General features: G+C 42.9%; 1 protein-coding gene across 2 annotated transcripts in view; it reads left to right on the top strand.

Annotated features, from left to right (window-relative positions):
* dnai2b (dynein, axonemal, intermediate chain 2b) overlaps nt 1-20,168 on the top strand; it is an 86,034-nt gene that overhangs the window by 50,709 nt on the left and 15,157 nt on the right. For both annotated transcript variants that reach the window (XM_085963607.1, XM_085963606.1), the window contains exons 11-12: nt 4,943-5,078; nt 14,614-14,760. In XM_085963607.1, the coding sequence (XP_085819733.1) occupies nt 4,943-5,078; nt 14,614-14,760 (283 nt within the window). The remainder of the gene's footprint in view (nt 1-4,942; nt 5,079-14,613; nt 14,761-20,168) is intronic.

The raw sequence follows: 20,168 nt of genomic DNA, 5'->3' as shown, positions 1-20,168 counted from the left end.
CACTCATTATAATTTAAAAATACTTTATATAAAAAAGGTAAGTTTATTTTTAGCGCCGTAAAAAACTTAAATTATTTTTTCTAAAAATTAAATTTTTGTTTAAAATATTTAATTTAATGTAATTTTTCAAAAAAGAGCAAACCAGTTCTCCCAATGTCCTGGACAGCATTTATCCCTAAAACAACAAGAATAAGTGTAAGAAATCACATAACACCAGGTTATAGTCCAACAGCTTTATTTGAAATCACAAGCTTTCGGAGCGCTGCTCCTTCTTCAGGTGAAGTGGAGAAATGCATAAAGACACAGCTTATATAGTCAGAGAATCATGTCAGATGTTTACAGGTAACCTTTCCAACTGCCATTTATCACACCTCAGCAGAGAGATAATCACAGCAGTCAAAGGTGTGAATGGTGTCCAAACAGGTCAGTCAGGGAAACATTACATCAAAGAACAATGAGGTGGGGTCACAAGGGGTCAAATATTGCAGATGCTGGGGTCTGTATGAAAAACAAAAAAACAGACAAAAAACATTTTTTTTGGCTGGAAATCACAGCAGGTCCGGCCGCATCTGTGTAGAGAGAACAAGCCAATGTCGACTCGAGTCTGGATGACCCTGCATCAGGTGGGGTTACATGTAGCGTGACATGAACCCAAGATCTCTGTTGAGGCCGTCCTCATGGGTGCGGAACTTGGCTATCAGTTTCTGCTCGACGATTTTGCGTTGTCGTGTGTCTCGAAGGCCATCTTGGAGAATGCTTACCCGAAGATCGGAGGCTGAATGTCCTTGACTGCTGAAGTGTTCCCCAACTGGGAGGGAACACTCCTGCCTGGTGATTGTTGCGCGGTGTCCGTTCATCCGTTGTCGCAGTGTCTGCATGGTCTCGCCGATGTACCATGCTCCGGGGCATCCTTTCCTGCAACGTATGAGGTAGACAATGTTGGCCGAGTCACATGAGTATGTACCATGTACCTGGTGGGTGGTGTCCTCACGTGTGATGATGGTATCTGTGTTGATGATCTGGCATGTCTTGCAGAGGTTGCTGTGGCAGGGTTGTGTGGTGTCGTGGTCGCTGTTCTCCTGGAAGCTGGGTAATTTGCTGCGAATGATGGTCTGTTTGAGGTTAGGCGGCTGTTTGAAAGCGAGTAGTGGAGGCGTGCGGATGGCCTTAGCGAGGTGTTCGTCGTCATCGTACATCGGCGAGACCATGCAGACACTGCGACAACGGATAAACGGACACCGCGCAACAATCACCAGGCAGGAGTGTTCCCTCCCAGTCGGGGAACACTTCAGCAGTCAAGGACATTCAGCCTCCGATCTTCGGGTAAGCATTCTCCAAGGTGGCCTTCGAGACACACGACAACGCAAAATCGTCGAGCAGAAACTGATAGCCAAGTTCCGCACCCATGAGGACGGCCTCAACAGAGATCTTGGGTTCATGTCACGCTACATGTAACCCCACCTGATGCAGGGTCATCCAGACTCGAGTCGACATTGGCTTGTTCTCTCTACACAGATGCGGCTGGACCTGCTGTGATTTCCAGCCAAAAAAAATGTTTTTTGTCTTTTTTTGTTTTTCATACAGACCCCAGCATCTGCAATATTTGACCCCTTGTGACCCCACCTCATTGTTCTTTGATGTAATGTTTCCCTGACTGACCTGTTTGGACACCATTCACACCTTTGACTGCTGTGATTATCTCTCTGCCGAGGTGTGATAAATGGCAGTTGGAAAGGTTACCTGTAAACATCTGACATGATTCTCTGACTATATAAGCTGTGTCTTTATGCATTTCTCCACTTCACCTGAAGAAGGAGCAGCGCTCCGAAAGCTTGTGATTTCAAATAAAGCTGTTGGACTATAACCTGGTGTTGTGTGATTTCTTACATTTGTTCACCCCAGTCCAACTCCGGCATCTCCACACCATAACAAGAATAAGAACAGATCATCTGGCCATTTATCTCATTGCTGTTTGTGGGACCTTGCTGAGTGCAGATTGGCTGCCACATTTCTCTGTTACAACAGTAACTACACTTCAAAAGGTCTTCATTGGCTGTGAAATGCTTTGGGACGTTCTAAGGTGAAAAGTGCTACATAAGTACAAGTTCTCTCTTTATTATTGTCACTGAATCGCCTCTTGTGTTTTGTGGTTTAAAACTGCTGCTTAGATTCTGCTGAGAACAGACATTTTGTGTAAGACACCCCCGATGTAACGTTCTTACGTTCCATTCCAGAACCATTATGAATGGGTGATGCGCTGTGCTCCGCCTGGCATTGCCATGTCTTGACAATTACAGGTAGACTATCCTTTATCCAAAAACCTCGGGACCAGCCGTGTTTCGGTTTTCGGAAAATTTCGGATTTCAGAAGGTATTTTATAAGACTGGGAAATTTGTCGGTGGGGGGGGTCGGCGGGGGGTCGGGGTCGGTCGGGGTCGTCGGGGTGGGGTCGGGGTCGGTCGGGGTCGTACGCACGACTTACGCTGAACGAAAAAACTTTCGGTTTTTAGAGGTTTTCGGTTTTCAGAGGTTCGGATAAAGGATAGTCTACCTGTATTACCAAACATGGCCCAACCACCTGTGTTCAAATGCTTTGTGAGAGCACAATATGCACCATCACCATCAGATAACTCGAATCACTTTTAAGTACCCTTTAGCCAAACCTTACTTAAACACTCGGGCCTGAGTGAAATTTTGAATAAATGTGCTCTGTGACACGATAACATGCATGTGAAATGGCAACTCAGCAAACTTTAAAATTGTGAGAAACTTATGCAATTGTAAGAGCTTTATGACAACCACAGCATGGCAGTACAGGGATTGAATTATTCTTCAGTACACTGATATTCAAATCTGCTGTTGGTTTGATTACATTTGACTTTCTCCATATTGAAAACAAATGTTAGCAACTGTATTGTGGCACAGTGAATGTTTCTATCCATTGAATGAAAATTGGCTGGTCCTGTCAGGTCTAAATTACACACTTTTTTTTTGTATCGCTGGCATTGTGTTCTGTATAAATTTGCATGAAATGAGAGGACAGAAACTAAGAAGAAAAGGACATGGTAATGTTATATGGAGCTGCTGCTGGTGTCTGCTTGGTCATTTTGACCTGTATCCCATTGATATTCTGTTACTGCAACAACAGGGGCTATCCTGTTGCTTTTACACAATTGATTGCATAGCTCTGAGGCTACTTTTAGGTTGCTTGTGATGAGAAAGGGATTAAAATACAGAGAGGATAATTAACAGTTGCTACTGTAAAGTATCTATTGTTTAACTGTGGTTATTTGTTTTTTTCTAACAATAACCACCTATAGACTTTGTGTTGATTGAGGTGAGTGTGACAATTTCTTTTTCACAATCATCGATGGCTCTAAAGCTCAGAAGGAGTTGGACATTATTTTAAAATATTTCTATGCTGAATCAACAGCCTCAGAGCACCCTATACTGGTCTGCTGTGACCTTTTTCCCCCCATACTGCATAGCTAAATAAGAAATTGGTTGAAATAGCCCAACTTAATCTAGTTGAGCACTCGTAAAATGTCCAACCTGTTAGACAGGATTTTAAACTTAATTTTAGAGATGGGATGACAATGTTCTAAGCTGCTGAACCAGCGTGTTTTATTTATCCCCACCTTAATTTTAAATGGATTATTTCAGTATTGAAGGAATGTTATGTTGCAATGTAATATTTTTTATTTCAGTCCTGTAAAGTTCGGTTTATATGCGGACGGTATTGGAACAGTTGTGAACTGTTCATTCCTTCTCCCTAAAGGAGAATTTGTATATGGTGTTACTCAGCAAACTTGAACAGGAGCAAAAATTAATCTCAATCTCATTTAAAGTTTTTTGAAGCTGGATGTCAGTGATCTGCTTCTACCAGGGAGCATTAGTTTTTAGCTCTGCCAGCTGTCCTGCTACAGGAGGTTCTTCCCCATGCTAAATCAGTTCCTGCTAAACTATAACAAGGTTACAGTATTTTGACAAAGATCCTTTGTGCAAATATGGAGCTGAAGGATGCATAATGAGCAGCTAGAGTTTCAAGTTGAAAACCAGGATTGTTCCACTCTGAAGAAGTCACCACTTCACTAATATCCAGATTTAGTACAAGTATCCCCTGTGGAAAAAGATCAGCCAATTCACTTGGTGTAGGTCATATCCATTCATAATAAACATGACCACGATTAGTCATACTAGATGTCTGTTTACCTGGACATGTCTTCTGCCTCTGTGAGGTGCAATCTAGTCAATTATAGGTGGGTGGAGGGAGTCGAGGATTGAAAAAAGACCTTGTCTGCTAACCTGTGGACCTTTGATCCAAGCATAAATTCCAGGATCCACCTGCCAGTGGCCTCTGCCACTGACCCTGCCAAAGTTTATAGGGTATGGGGAAGGTCATCTAAAACAGTAGGAGCCAATGCCTGTAAGGTCCATCTCGGGTGCCCAGCTGCCGGAGGAAGCCACCAAATTAGCGGAGTGTGCCAAATTCGGGGAGGACAAAAGAACTTTAATGCGTGCTTTTATAATGAAGTGAAAAATTTTCTTCAAATCTTCAGGGGTCTTGGACATGACACGGGCCTAGACCCACTTTCACTGAATGGTAGGCCAGTACACCTGGTCCCCCTTAGCAAACCAGCGCACTGCTCTTCCGCCAGGCTGAGAAAACTGCTGACCAGGGAGTCCACAATATCCTGGTTGCATCTCCTGAGGATAGTGATCTTGTTTCGGGCGGGCAGAGGGTCCAACCCAAACAAGGCTCTGTAGAAACTCCCAGATAAGGCCAAGGCCCGGAGTATTGGGTCCTGGTCTAATTTGCAGCGATTCTGGCGGAACCATGGCGGGAGTCCAGCAGAAGAGTTGCAGATATTTGGCCTCCTAATAGAAAATAATATTTCTTAAAATGAATTGGTCAAACTTTCTCTGCTATTTCTTGTTTTAGATACCACATGTCCAATCTGACAGACGGTTGTTGGAGCCCTGTAAGGCCATTTGTCTTCTTCACAACTAAAATGGATGGAACTGTTGATACCTGGGACTTGTCATTTAAACACAGTGAACCAACACTCAGCATTAAGGTACTGTGATTGATTGTTGTCATAATTTGCATATCTGTAAAAAGAAATAAAAATCAAGGGAGTTGTACAACAGACTGCCAACTCGCTATCACCCGTTTTACACGATCGCACAAAGTCAAGATCTCCCCCATGTAGTTTCCGGCAGGTATCTCCAAATACCAATTAAGATTGGGAACCTTAGTTAATTTTTCTCTTTGTCTCCCCTACCTAGCCTGGGAATATTGAGACAATGATATTGATGATATCCACCTTTTCCTTTTTTTTTTCCCCTTTTAATTTTCTCTCCTCTCCCATCCTCCCCTGAAACTCACTGCAATATAGTTTCATAGGCAGTCCTCTGGTACCTCCATTGCTCATGTGTGAGCACTGACCTTGAGTTCTTTCCAGTCAGGTTCACTGCAAATTGATCAGGAGCAGGGACTATGGCCAATTTATCCCTTCTCTAACCGAGGAGCCTTGTGACCATTTGTAACATCCCTACTGCTGCTTCAGCTAAGATTTAAGACTACTTCTGAGTCACTGGGACATACCATTTCATCAGACTTGTGTTTAGGAAGGTTTCCCCAGGAAAGGTGTGAATATTACAGCAAGAGTGACTGGAAAGAAATGTTCAGTTTCCAAAACAGTAAAATAAATTTTATGCATTGGAGCTTTTGAGATGGGTTTAAAAACATTCTGAGAAGCCACCTGGTCGCATACACAGTAGAGTGCTCACCTTCTAGCCTCATTATGGATTTGAGTGCTATGGCTGCTTAACTCAAATTGAGTTGCTGTATTCTAAATTAGACCTTAAGACAGCGTTGTACTGAGGTGTGGTGATCCCTCTCGGAATTTAGTTAAGAACTGACATACTTAATTGCTGTCAAACCTGCCTACATGAGTATGCAGGTGTTATTCATAGATTAGTTGTTACTGTGTTACTGATTCATTAATTTTTTTGTAATCATTCAGCTGTTAAATATTTAGAAACCCTAACAGTGCATTCACAGCTGTTAAACAGAAGAATTGAAAATATTAACCGTTCACGACAACTTTTGTATACTTGTAGTTTGTTGGATCTTGCAATCAAATTTAAAATGAGGTAACTGTAGGGACTATGTGGTATTCAAGCAGTTGCAGACTGTTACTGCTGTACGGGTAGCAATAGAAAATTTACATAGAATTTTCAGCATTCGCCCCAACTGGTCCATGCCGGTGTTTATGCTCCACACAAGCCTCCTCCCACCCTACTTCATCTAACCCTATCAGCATATCCTTCTATTCCTTCCTCCCTCGTGTGTTTATCTAGCTTCCCCTTAAATGCATCTATGCTATTCACCACAACTGCTCTATGTTCCACATTCTAACCACTCTTTGAGTAAAGAAGTTTCTCCTGAATTTCTTACTGGATTTATTAATGACTATCTTATATTTATGACCCTTAGTTTTGGATTCCCGCACAAGTGGAAACAGCATCTCTATGTCTACCTTATCAAAACACCGTCATAATTTTAAAGACCTCTATTAGTTCACCCCTCAGTCTTCTCTTTTCCAGAGAAAAACTGTGTTGTTTGCTTTTTTCTGATCATTTCTAGAAGAGCCTAGAAAATAAAAACAGGAAATCGATTCAATCATGCATAAGGATATGTACATAATATCCAGGAACCCTGTTAGTAAAACTTCAGTGAGAAACTTTGAAAACACACCAACTTGAAAAACAAACTGAAAATATAATCCAAATTAATTCCTGTGGAATCAGTGCACACTCTTAAATATGAAAATATTAGGTTGAATTATCCCATAACCCTGTATGCCATGAAGGGAGTTACCTGCACAGCCACTGGCGTCTACACCAGTCTCCCTTACTGCCCCATTCAGAACCGCATTTTTTGAAGAGGTAACAGAGAGTGTAGACAATGGTAATGCAGTAGATGTAATTTATCTAGATTTTCAAAAGGCCTTCGATAAGGTACCCCATAATAGGCTGATGAACAAGGTCAGAGAATGCAGAGTCGGGACAAGTAGCAGAATGGATAGCTAGCTGGCTTCAAGACAGAAAGCAGAGAGTAGGGGTAAAGGGTAGCTATTCACAGTGGCAGAAGGTGTTCCACAAGGATCAGTGCTGGGACCACTGTTGTTCACAATTTATATTAACGATTTAGATTTTGGAATCAAAAACACAATTTCTAAATTTGCAGATGACACCAAATTGGGAAGTTCAACACAGTAATGTGAGATGTTACATTAGGAAGAATAGGGAGGTCATTTATTACTTGAAGGGTGCGAGTCTAGGTGGGATAGAGGAACAAAGGGATCTCAGAGTACAAATACACAAATCACTAAAAGTTGCGGCACAGGTTAGCAAGGCCATAAAAAAAGCAAACCAAGCACTAGGGTTTATTTCTAGAGGGATAGAATTGAAAAGTAGCAAAGTTATGCTAAACCTGTATCGAACCTTGGTTAGACCACACTTAGAGTACTGAGTACAGTTCTGGTCGCCATATTACAAAAAGGATATAGAGGCACTGGAGAGAATGCAGAGAGGATTTACAAGGATGATACCAGAAATGCGAGGGTATACATATTGGGAAAGGATGAACAGGCTGGGTCTCTTTTCTCTTGGAAAAAAAAGGCTGAGGTTTTGATGTAGTGGATACAGAGAGAAAGTTTCTAATTGTGGGAAGAGCACAACTAGAGGCCATCAATATAAGATAGTCACCAAGAAATCCAATAGGGAATTCAGAAGAAACTTCTTTACCCAAAGAGTGGTGAGAATGTGGAACTCGCTACCACAGGGAGTGGTTGAAGCAAATAGTATAGATGCATTTAAGGGGAGGCTAGACAAGCATATGAGGGAGAAGGGAATAGAGGGTTATGCTGATAGAGTTAGATGAGGAAAGACAGTAGGAGGCTCGAGTGGAGCATAAATGCCGGCATGGACAGGTTAAGCTAAATGGCCTGTTTCTGTGCTATGTAATCCTATGCGTGTTTTACCCAAGTTTTTTTTTTAACAGTCAGGTTAATCCTAAAAAGTAATGTTTAGTGTAATTTAGATTAGTTTGTTAACTTGGTAACCATGTATATGAGGTCAAAATTCCTAATAATTGCTGAGCATTGCAGCCAAGTGCAGTTTTCTAATTTACCACAGGTAGAGTCTATGTAATGGGTATGCGCAAAACACCATTTTATAATTCATTGGGAAGGATGACCTCCTGATGTGCGTAACAGTGTTGCAAGTGAGTTGTCTCGATTGTCACTAGATAAACACATCCATTACATATTTAGCTTTCTAAACACATCCATTACATATTTAGACCACACATATTAGGTACCTTGTTTTTTTTTAGAAAAATGGTGGTTTTGTTCTTAACACTGAAGAATTTGAACAGTATTACGCCAGAAGGAAGCTGTATTTTTTTGCTGCACAGTCTTGATGTGTTAAATCTTTTTTTTAAATTCATTCACGGGATGTGGGCATCGCTGGTAAGACTAGAATTTATTGCCCATCCCTAATTGCACCTTGAGAAAGTGGACAGCCGCCGCCTTAAACCGCTGCAGTCCGTGTGGTGAAGGTCTTTTTTTCGTAGCGGTTTGGGTCTTTTTTCGTACAACTGAGTGGCTTTCAGAGGGCCGTTAAGAGTCAACCACGTCACTGTGGGTCACATATAGGCCAGACCGGGTAAGGGTGGCAGATTTCCTTTCCTTCTGTAAAAGGACTTTCGTGAACCAGATGGGTTTTTAACAATCGAGTAGTTTCATGGTCATCACTACTCATACCAGAGTTATTTGATTAACTGAATTTAAATTACCCAGCTGCTGTGGTGGGATTTGAATTCCAGATCATTAGTCCAGGCCTCTGGATTACTAGTCCAGTAGCATAACCACTATGCTACCGTAACCCCTCATGCTAATCTACTACTGCCGTGAGCTCACAGAGATTATTTTGTTTTGCAGTTTACACCTAATGATGCAACAATTCCAGGTCCCAAGTACAAGTCGTCATCTTTTAATGAGTTCTCATGGGGATTCTTTTAATTAGCAAAGTATTATGTGACCTCACTTGACTTTTTTAATCGTCCAATTTTAAAGCAATTTCCTTTTTTTCCCCCCCCCCCCTCTGTCGCTCTGCATCTTGACCATTTTCTGGTTGAGAAGGTGGGCTACCAGCCTGCTCTCAGGGATTCTGCAAATGCCTAAGAATAATATACCACTCGAGAGATAGCAAAGTGGCCCAATATGGCTCACTCTCTTACATTTTTCCCTCTGTCCCTGTATGAAAGCAGCATCTCACTGTTCTGCACCCTCCTGACACAGCCTGACCAAGAGTGTTCATTATATGAGGAATAGTACACTGCAGACTCGTTCCTGTCACTGTGTATACAATGTGATGGAGCACTTGTACATTGTATTACTGAACCACCTCCAATCTTTGGATTTACAGGGTTGTAACGGGTAACCTGCTGTAATGAAGCTGTATTTCCAACTCAACATCAATAAAAACAGATTATCTGGTCATTATCACTTTGCTGTTTGTGGGACCTCGCTATGTGCAAATTGGCTGCCGCATTTCCTACATTACAACAGTGACTACACTTCAAAAAGTACTTCATTGGCTATAAAGCAGGGGTGGGCAATTATTTGGGCTGGAGAGCCACTTAACACATTTTGGTGAGCTGTTGAGGGCTGCACACCAGTGTTCCCCCCTAAGGTGCTCAGTCATGCACCAATCGCGAGGTCCCACACAGGCCGCTCACCAGCTCCTGCCGCTGGAAGAGATACCGCGCAAAGGAACCACGCGCAAAAAAAGAGGGAACAGGGCAGCACGGTGGCATAGTGGTTAGCACTGTTGCCTCACAGCGCCAGGGACCCGGGTTCGAATCCGGCCTCGGGCGACTGTCTGTGTGGAGTTTGCACATTCTCCCCGTGTTTGCGTGCGTTTCCTCCGGGTGCTCCGGTTTCCTCCCACAGTCCAAAGATGTGCAGGTTAGGTTGATTGGCTATGATAAATTGACCCTTAGTGTTAGGGGGATTAAATACGTGGGGTTACGGGGATAGGGTGGGATATGTGTTGGTGTAGGGGTTACGGGGATCGGGTGGGTTATGTGTCGGTGCAGGCTCGATGGGCCGAAATGGCCTCTATCTGCACTGTGGGGTTTCTGTGATTGCTGCACACACAAAATGAATTGTGTTAACAACAGCTGCCATTAAAATTTGTTATGGCATTTATTGTACAAGGAACCCTTCATGCCATTTCTACACTTAATAAAAATAACAACACTTATTAACATGCTAACGAACATGATACAGGTGTATGAGTTACATTGAAAAGTGCACGGTCTGTTTATTCCAAATTGTCTAAAATTCATTCTTATAGTGGAAAATGAGACATCGATTCTGCTTCCACTGGCAATTATAAACAAGGTATAAGGCACAATCAAGGATAAAATCATTTATACAACCTTTAAAAATTGGAAGTGCTACTTTGATGCTTTGGAAACCTTGTTAAGAAATAATTAGGTGACTTGGAACATGATTTACACTGCAAATTGCTCCCCAGATCAGCCCTCAAATTGGGCTTGCTTATTGTCAACGTGCGATCACTCCTGAGAAAAGCCAAGATGCGTATAGAGTTTGCAGACTTTCACTTGAGAATGGGCACAAGTAATTCACCATTATATTACACATTTCTTCCCCGAGTGCTATTTATTACTAGGACTGGCCAACAACATAAATTTCTACAACCCTCTTCCAGTCATGAGAATAAACTTAAATTGTTCATGGTATGGGGAAAAAGGCTTAAATTAAAAACATTGAATGCAATGGCCAATATACCCTAGTCCATTTAGTTATCGTAGAATCATAGAATGGTTACAGCACAGAAGGAGGCCATTTGGCCCGTCGAGCTCATGCCGGCTCTCTGCACGATCACTTCAGCTAGTCCCATTCCCCCGCCCTTTCCCCATAGCCCTGCAAATTTTTTATCGTTCAGGTACTTATCCAGTTCCCTTTTGAAAGCCACAATTGAGTCTGCTTCCTCCACCCTTTCAGGCAGTGCATTCCAGATCCTAACTACTCGCTGTGTAAAAAAAGTTTTACCTCATGTCACCTTTAGTTCTTTTGCCAATCACCTTAAATCTGTGTCCTCTGGTTTTCGACCCTTCCACCAATCTACTCTCTGGACCCTTCATGATTTTGGGCATCTCTATCAAATCGCCTCTCAATCTTCTCTGCTCTAAGGAGAACAACCCCAGCTTCTCTAGTCTAGCCACGTAATTGAAGTTCTCTCCTCCCTGGAATCATTCTCGTAAATCTTTTCTGCACCCTTTCTAAGGCCTTCGCATCCTTCCTAAAGTGCGGTGCCCAGAATTGGACACAATACTCCATTTGAGGCTGAACCAGTGTTTTATAAAGGTTCATCATAACTTCCTTGCTTTTGTACTCAAAAAATATACTTCCACTATGCTAATTAAGTGGGATAATATTAAAACGAGTGAATAATTATGCAAAAATAATTAACCCCACTAACAGTCATTGGTGAGAGCAAAGTGTTAAATTGGTAAATTTGAAACAGGCCAACTCATAGGGCTGGATTTTGCCAATGGGGAGTTTCTGGAGGCGGGACTCCCACTTGTCGGGTTTTAGTCCCGCCTCCATCGACTTCTGGCCAACCCACACTATTTTCCCTTGATTGACCTTGTTAAGCCCGCCCAGCGTGCTTAGCAGGCCAATTAAGGGGAAGCTGGTTACAGAGAACGTCAGCGTATGACGTTTCATCTGTTGACAGATGAATTGTCATCGTTTGACAGCTCAGTGAAGCTGTCAAACACTGAAATTCTATGTTGTTTGATGAGTCCTTGTATTCAAGACTCATCAAACCTCTTTTGTGAGCAGAAATTAGATGGTTGTTGCATTGGAAAATGCAGCAGCCATCTGTTATCTCTGCCAGTGAGATGCGAGATTCTCCGCATCCCCAACGTTTGAAGCCTGCAGGAATAAACAAAGGTAAGTAAACATTTTCTATCACTTTCCACTCACCTCACATACTTACCTCTCTACATTTGCATCCATCACTTGCCTTCACAGCGCACTTTTGCACCCCGCAGACCCACTGCTCGCCTCGCTGACCCTGGTGAGGTTCGCAGTCTTCGGGGACCCCCGCACTTTTATGGGTAAAATGGAGATAATCCTCTTATCTACCTGTTAAATACCTGTTAACAGGCAGTTAAGTGGCTGTAACCACCTTCCCGCCTCCAGGAGACGGGACCCGGCGCGGGTCGGCTACCTGCCTCCCGGGAAGATGGCACGGAGGCGGGTTGTGGGCGGGGTCCGCCCCCAGATTCTGCCATTTTCCCAGCAGTCCTGCCTCCCCAGGGCTGACAAGATCGCGCCCATAGCATTGAATTGAGCATCACTCCCACTTCTACCCTCCCAATAATTTATAAACATAAATTCAGGTAGTCAGATACTATCTTAAATATACAAAATGTAGTGTCAAATCTTCCGTTACTAAATGAATGAAATGATTGATCGATTTTATATGTTGTACTGAAAGCCCACGTGGCTGTTTGGCAGAGCGGCTTGAGTCTGCGGGGCCTCCAACGCGAGAGGTGTTCTCTTTTTAATGCGCTGAATATAGGAGCCCAAGGTTTCGCAAGGCCTGAACTACAATTGAGTGCCATTACCTGGAGACCTTGTGCTCCAGGATCCACTCCTGTGTCCAGGACGGCGATGAGAACCCCCCTGCCGTCGTACACTGGGTACCGGGAGTGGAAAGACGTAGCCCCAGTCTTTTTCTTCGGTAAAAGAGTCATCGAGATGAGCAGCCATGACTCAACTCTAAAATGGATAGGGCATATTGGAGTACACAGTCCATCTGGGTACGGACGTCCACCAGTGGGGCCCAGAATCGCGTAACGGATCCTTTTAAGATCGGGCCGGGGAGAATCGCTTTTGCAGATTGATAAGTTGAATTAAGTATTACTGTGTTTTCCCTGGCTGCAGTTCAGGTCCGTCTCTGACCCACGAGAATTGAAGGCGGATAGACTAATGCACAGCTCGCGCTCTGGCTTGCATTCTATTTTTGTCCTGTCCTGCCCAGCAGGCCAGATGGAATGATTTCCACGGGCTGTATTTTGCCCACCACTGCTGTAAAGCGCTTTGGGACATCCTGAGGTTGTGAAAGGCACTGTATAAATGCAAGACTTTCTTTTCAACAGTGTAATGGCAATGTTGTCCCTGCTTGAATTGAGCTTTACTGCTGCAATTCCTACCCCATCATTTTTGGTTATTTTCAACTAGCAAACTTTGCCAACAAGACTCAGAGATTCCAGCCTAGGTACTTTGGACAGGTGGCAGAAAGTTACTTTAATAGCAGAAGCCAGATGCTCCATGTCTCTCTCTCACCACAGTCGTCAGCTAAGGAATCTTGCCAACAGATCTGATGGGAAATTCCTTGCTCACTTCAAGCATATAAGAGAATTTATAAATGATTTTTTATTGAGAATGGGACTTTTTGATTATATAAAAAAAGATATTTTTAGCCATTCTTGCATCTCAAGACATCAGATCTCTGTAAACCATTCTCTGGAACTGCCTCATTGGAGTGCAAGAGCATCCTGAGGTGACTCTTCATCTGTTATTTTGCTCCCTCTGGGGAAGCACCTGGCAGCTGCTCGCTCGGTGCTTATCATAGTGGTATAATTCAGATCAGGAACTCAGCATGTGCGAGATAGTAGGCATGGATGAATCCTACCACTCAATTACCTATACAGGATTAAAAGATCATATATTAATTTTCTTATTAAAATTACAATCTAAGAAAAAAGTCAAAGATGAGTAAAGGACATTCAGCTGTTTGTGCTTGTCTTTCTTGTACTCCAACTTAATTAAGCTCCCCTCGTGTCTTTGACTCCACTACCTTACCTGGCAGATTGCTCAGAGTAATAAATATATGGAATGAAGACTTTTTTCAAAGATGTGTTATAAATTTAAATTGATATTTTCTTGTCCTAATAGTGCAACATATCTTGAAGTAATATTCTGATTCACTTCCCTAATAATTTCTATACCTAACTGAAAATAATTCTTTATGAAACTCTCAAGTGTATTAGCATTTTAACAACTCTCTTGTTGCCCCCTGTGTTAGCTTTTTGATCTATTTCAATTACTGTGAAATTGTTTTAGTTGAACAAACTTAATATGAAGATACAATCAGCTGTCATGATGGCAATCTTTAAGGTTGTGACTCTAATGCTCTTGTTTCAATTGGTGTTTGGTATTGCATGATGGCGTTGGAATTTTTCTTTTCAAGAGTGCTGTGACGGTAATAAAAAAATACTGAATCAAGTACTTTTCCTTTCTGCACTGGTGTAGTACAGATGGTCATGTCATACTGATACTGAAGGATAGTTGGGCTTAGATACATTGCAAGGTAAAAAGGGAGAATCAGTTGTCCCCATCTTATTGCAATATATTTCATTGTCAAATTGCTAAATCCTTTACTTTTTTCTAAACATTCTCTTTCCTCCCCTCCCCCCCCCCCCCCCCCCCAAATTAGGTGTGTGACGAAGCTCTGTACAGTTTGCGTGTCCAAGACAACGGACGATTTCTTGTTTGTGGTTCTCGTCTAGGTAGAACAACCCTGCTCGAGTTTTCATCAGGTTTCTATACTTACCAGAAAAATGAAAAGTCGCTTGCAAATGCAGTAAGTGTTCTGAGCTAGAGTGTTTGAGCACCATTTCTGTAGTCAGCTTGTTTCTGCTGAGCTGCAGGTTTATGTGTAAAATTGTTCGAATTCATTGCATTAAAAATGATGTTAAGTAAAACTACAACTCTGAAGAGTATGCTTCAGACCTAAAGATGAGTGAAATTGCAGGTAATTTTGCCAAATTACATAATTCTTAACAAAATCCACGTTATCCTTGAAAGTGAAACTGCCAATTAGATAAATACGAGATACCAAGACAAAATGCTAAAATGGCCTATTTGCGAGGTAGCTTACTTTGGACACTTGTTGAATTGTAGCTTTTCACAATCCATTTCGACTTGTCTGAATGTTCTAATCAAACTGAAATTAATCAATTCATAGTCATATGAATGCAGTATTTTCCTACTATGTGATGACTGATTCCATATTACAATCTATCTTTACTTCCAACACACCTTACTACAGTAAGAATATTGTGAGAGTGGCGTTAGTATCAATCTACCTCAAAACTTCACAATCTCTTCATGTCAGTGAACAAAAAGGTAAGTTTGTCATTTATTTTTCACATCCAATAGGGTACTCCAACATGCAGAGGGAAAGCATGGACTACTGTTCCTTAAAGGTTCATACCTTTCAAGATTCATATGCTTTTCCTTTTCTCCAGTACTGTAGAAATTGTATTGTTCGGAAATAATTATTAGCCTCAAGATTCATGCAAAGCATGTGACAGTTTACTGCTGAAAGGTAAATTGCCCCGGACTTTGCGGTAAAAATAACAGTGAGGCTATCCGTGCTCACCGTTGTTAAAGTGTAAATCAGACAGCAACTTCCGGCAACCGCGCATGCGCAGTTGAACACAGAAATCAGGAATTTGCTGTCTGAGTTGCCCTGCTCCTCCAGAGACTTCTCACCAAGAGACGCGGCATTGAAACACATGCAACGGCGTGAAGTTGCTGTACTTACGTGATAGATACCCACTAAGCTCACCAGAAAAAGTTAGGGCTTGACCATTCCACTGTAAGTAGATTTTTAACAGCATGATAAGTGACGATTGCTGCCAAACAACCTCTCTGGCACTGAAAATTAGCTTTTACAAGTCGGGAGTCTTGTTCCTTCAGATTTTAATTATTGTCGGAGATTTTTTTTTAAATGATGGATTTTTAAAAAACTTTCTTGTTTATCTTTCTCAATCACATCTTTCTTTCCCCCTCTTTATTTCACTTTCTGTGCCCCTCTTTATTTCACTTTCTGTGCATGATTTGGCATTGAATTAACTATTCTAACTGACACTTCCTGGTTCAGACTCTGCGTGCCTCTGATCGGTTAAGGAGATACACAGTTGCTTGCCCTGTTCACACAGGTCCCAGATTCCCTGTAGAGGGTGATGCGCCAAAATGGCTTTCTAATCATAGCAAGTTCCAATGCAAATCCACATAGAAAATCTGTGGGTAAGTGTAATGAACGGCACCGTTCATTCATCGCTGACTGCAAAATCCGGCCCAATGTCTTTAAAACTAACATGTATGGGCAATATATATCTCTTGCTCATGCAGCTTTCGCTCTCTGTCTTTGTGTGTTTCTCCATCTGTATTTTCTTAACTCTGTATGTGTGTGTGCCTGTGTTCAAAGTCACAGATCTACAGTAGATACTCTCTCTGGTTCAATTCAATTCAATTTTATTTGTCATATATGCAGCAGACGTGTGTACTGCACAATGAAATGTTGATTTTTACGAGTCCTCCCAACATTGGAATAAATATGGCATAACAATTATAAAATACTAATAGAAATACAGTAATAATAAATAAAACAACAGTAATAAATAATAATAAATTATACGTTCATGAGTCTTATGGCCTGGGGGTAGAAGCTGTTTCGAAACCTGCTGGTACGAGACCGTATGCTTCGGTATCTCTTGCCGGACTGGAGCAGGGCGAAGAGGTTGTGGCTGGGGTGGCTCGCGTCTTTAATGATTCTCAGGGCCTTCCCCCGGCACCTCTCGGGGTAGATATCCTGGACAGCAGGTAGTTTAATTCCTATAGTATGTTGTGCAGCTTTCACCACCATCTGTAGAGCCTTGCGGTCTGTGGCGGTGCAGTTGCCATACCAGGTAGTGATGCAGCCGGACAGGATACTCTTGATGGTGCACCGGTAGAAATTGGTGAGAATCTGGGGGGCCATTCCAAATTTCTTCAGTCTCCTGAGGAAGAACAGGCGTTGGCATGCCTTCTTTGTTACGACGTCGATGTGATGTGACCACGTTAAGTCCTCCGTAATGAATACACCCAGGAATTTGAAGCTGCTGACCCTCTCCACCTCAGCCCCTTCGATGTAGATTGGGATGTGTCCCTCCCCCTGCCGCTTCCTGTAGTCCACGATCATCTCCTTTGTTTTGCTGATGTTGAGGGAGAGGTTGTTGTACTTGCACCATTCTGCTAGAGCTCTTGCCTCCTCCCTGTTGCCTGTCTCGTCGCCATCTGTGATCAGGCCTGTCATCAGCAAACTTGATGATGGAGTTGGAGTTGTGCGTGGCCACGCAATCGTGAGTAAACAGGGAGTACAGAAGGGGGCTGAGCACACAACCCTGGGGAGCTCCCGTGTTCAGGATCAGTGTTGAGGAGGTGTTACTGCCTATTTTCACCACCTGGGGTCTGCCCATCGGGAAGTCCAGGATCCAGTTGCATAGGGAGGTGTTAAGTCCTAGCTCACTGAGCTTGTTGACAAGCTTGGAGGGGATAATGGTATTGAATGCTGAACTATAATCAATGAACAACATTCTCACATAGGTGTTCCTCTTATCCAGGTGTGATAAGGCAGTGTGCAGTACAGTGGCGAGGGCATCATCCCTAGATCTTTTTGGGCGGTAAGCAAATTGGAGTGGGTCCAGTGTGTCAGTTAGTAAGGAGTTGATGTGGGTTTTGACCAGCCTCTCAAAGCACTTCATGATGAACGAAGTGAGTGCTATGGGGCGCTAGTCATTTAAACAGGTTACTTTTGTTTTTTTGGGGACTGGAATAACCGATGTCATCTTGAAGCAGGTGGGGACTACAGACTGGTACAGTGAACGGTTGAATATATCCGTAAACACGGCTGCCAGCTGGTCAGCGCATGCTGTGTCACTGGTCACTCCCGTAAGAGGACCTCACATCCCCTTACAATCTGGAGAGTACCCTTACTGCCCAATGTCTACTTAAATGATAGCGTGACCTGGAGATTGTAACAATAGACTTCTCATTGTGTATACTGAATAATATGATTTTCCATATTAATTCTCCTATCTTTTTGGAAGGTGTACTGAAAAGCACTCTACCGAGACAAGGCCAATTGTGTACAAACAAACTGGTTTATTTTACATGAAATATCTGAAGGAACAGAATCCCAATTTCAATTTAAATGCCTCTGTTTCCTATTGTTCCCCTTATCATTAAAATAACAGATATGCCATTCTGTCCCTGTTATGGGCTAAGCTCACTTTACAGGTTAATAATTACTGAAGTAACTCGCACTAATCTTTTCTCTTGCAGGCAAAATATATTGATGCAGGCAAAATATAAAGTCCCATAGCCTCCCTCACTGGCTAGAAAGCAATGGCCCAGAAATTCGGGTCGGGGGCTTCCAGCGGGTGCAAGCCCCCGATCTGCACTTACCTTGCGCCCCGGCCGTTGAGCTGTGGGCCCCCGTGGAATTCCGATCCGGGGCCTGGTCCAGCTGCCGGCGCGCAGTGCTTGCGTATCCCAGGAACGCAGTTAGTTCGATGCGTCCCCTGGGATCACGTGGGCCATGGGGAGCCAATCGGAGCAGGGAATGCTCCATTCCTAAGTCTGACAGGAAGTGCTGTCAAGACTTATAAATACTACGGCCCCAAAATAGCACTAAATCTTCAAATAAATTTTTTTTTTAATCACATTTTTTAAATAAACTATAAATTACATGAAATAACTATTTTAAACAATAATTTAAATTTTTGGAAAAAATTATTTTATTTTCTAACGGGGCTAAAAATAAACTTACCTTGCTTTAAAGTATTTAAAAATAATAAACCTGTGGAAAAAATGTTTTAATTTTAATTAATTCACCACTTACCTTGTAAAAAGCAGGCCTTATGCCTGCTTTTTATATTTCTAAATTCTGCAGGCTTACGTTCCTGGGAAAACCTGTATAAAAAAAACTAAGTTCGATGCGCACGCGTTTGACCTCTGAACCTCTGAACCCCTTCGTTCAGAGGAACGGAAGTGCCGGTTTCCCGCGCATGCGCAGTGCATGCAGGAAACCGGCACTTCCATTGGGCCTACGGGTGAGTACCCTGTGCATACTCACCCGTGGAGACCCGAATTTCTGGGCCAATATCTCTCTGTTTGCCTGGCTGCTTTGCACTCACTGACTTTTCGAGAGAGAGAGAGAGAAATGCAGAAACAGGATGACCTCTTGACCCATCCCTCAAGCTGCCAATTAAAGTCATCACCTTGAACGAACAACCTCCTTCAGGATGAAGCTGGCAGCACCAATAAGCCTCGACACCCAAGCCCTCCCCCCGAGCTGGGCATTTTGAATGAAAACCAATTTTAACCCGAGGGTGCGAACTGCTCTGGGATGTGCTTGATGACTTTGGATTATTTCAAACTTACTGTGACATGTGAAAGTACACAGTTTTAATGACAATCTCATTTCCCCACGGGATAGCATGTTAACATTCTCATCTGCCCTATGTCCAAAAGCCACAGGCTTTTAATGTTAAGTAAAAAAGAAAGGACGCAGTAATTGTGGTAATTTGCCCTTTGTAAACACAGCCTGATCTTGTATCAATAACTGCTGTTTTATGAGGTGTAATTGTATTTTATCGGTCTCATTTTGGTCTACCAATAATGCAGCTTAACGTACAAATTTGTGGGGGTGAAATTCGATTAAGCTGAAAAACGGGCGTGGCGAGTGCGAAGCACGATCTGCCCGCGCCAGTTCAAAGTGGTGCAGGCAGCTTGCAAAATTGGTGCTGCCTGCTCATTATAATGATTAACGCTGAGATCAGTGCTCCAAACACACTGCTGGTTGGCTTAGCGCGCAACAGAGGGCCAATATTGGGTGCAGTCTACTGGCCAATAAAATTTTGCCTAGGCTCTCTGCACTACTTAAAGGGGGGTGTTTTTTTGCAGAAGCACCTCATTGTCACTCTGAAGCCATGGCTCAACAGGCAAGGATGTTCTCAGATGCAGCACTGGAGACCTTGGACCTGGGGGTGCACAGACAACGTCAGGTCCTCTACCCAAAGGTGGGGGGAGGGCAGGAGGCCTTCTAGGCAGCATCCCAGAAGGCAGTGGCAGGCGATAGCACAAGCCATCACTGCCACGTGTGTTGCCCCAGGACCTAGATCCAGTGCCGCAAAGTTTAATGACCTCACACGGGTGGTCAAG

This window comes from Somniosus microcephalus, chromosome 21 (genome assembly GCF_052327205.1).
Source record: "Somniosus microcephalus isolate GS21.2 chromosome 21, FLI_Smic_1.0, whole genome shotgun sequence".
NCBI lineage: Eukaryota > Metazoa > Chordata > Chondrichthyes > Squaliformes > Somniosidae > Somniosus > Somniosus microcephalus.
The sequence above is the reverse complement of the archived record's forward strand: the minus strand, read 5'-3'. Positions and strand labels throughout refer to the sequence as shown.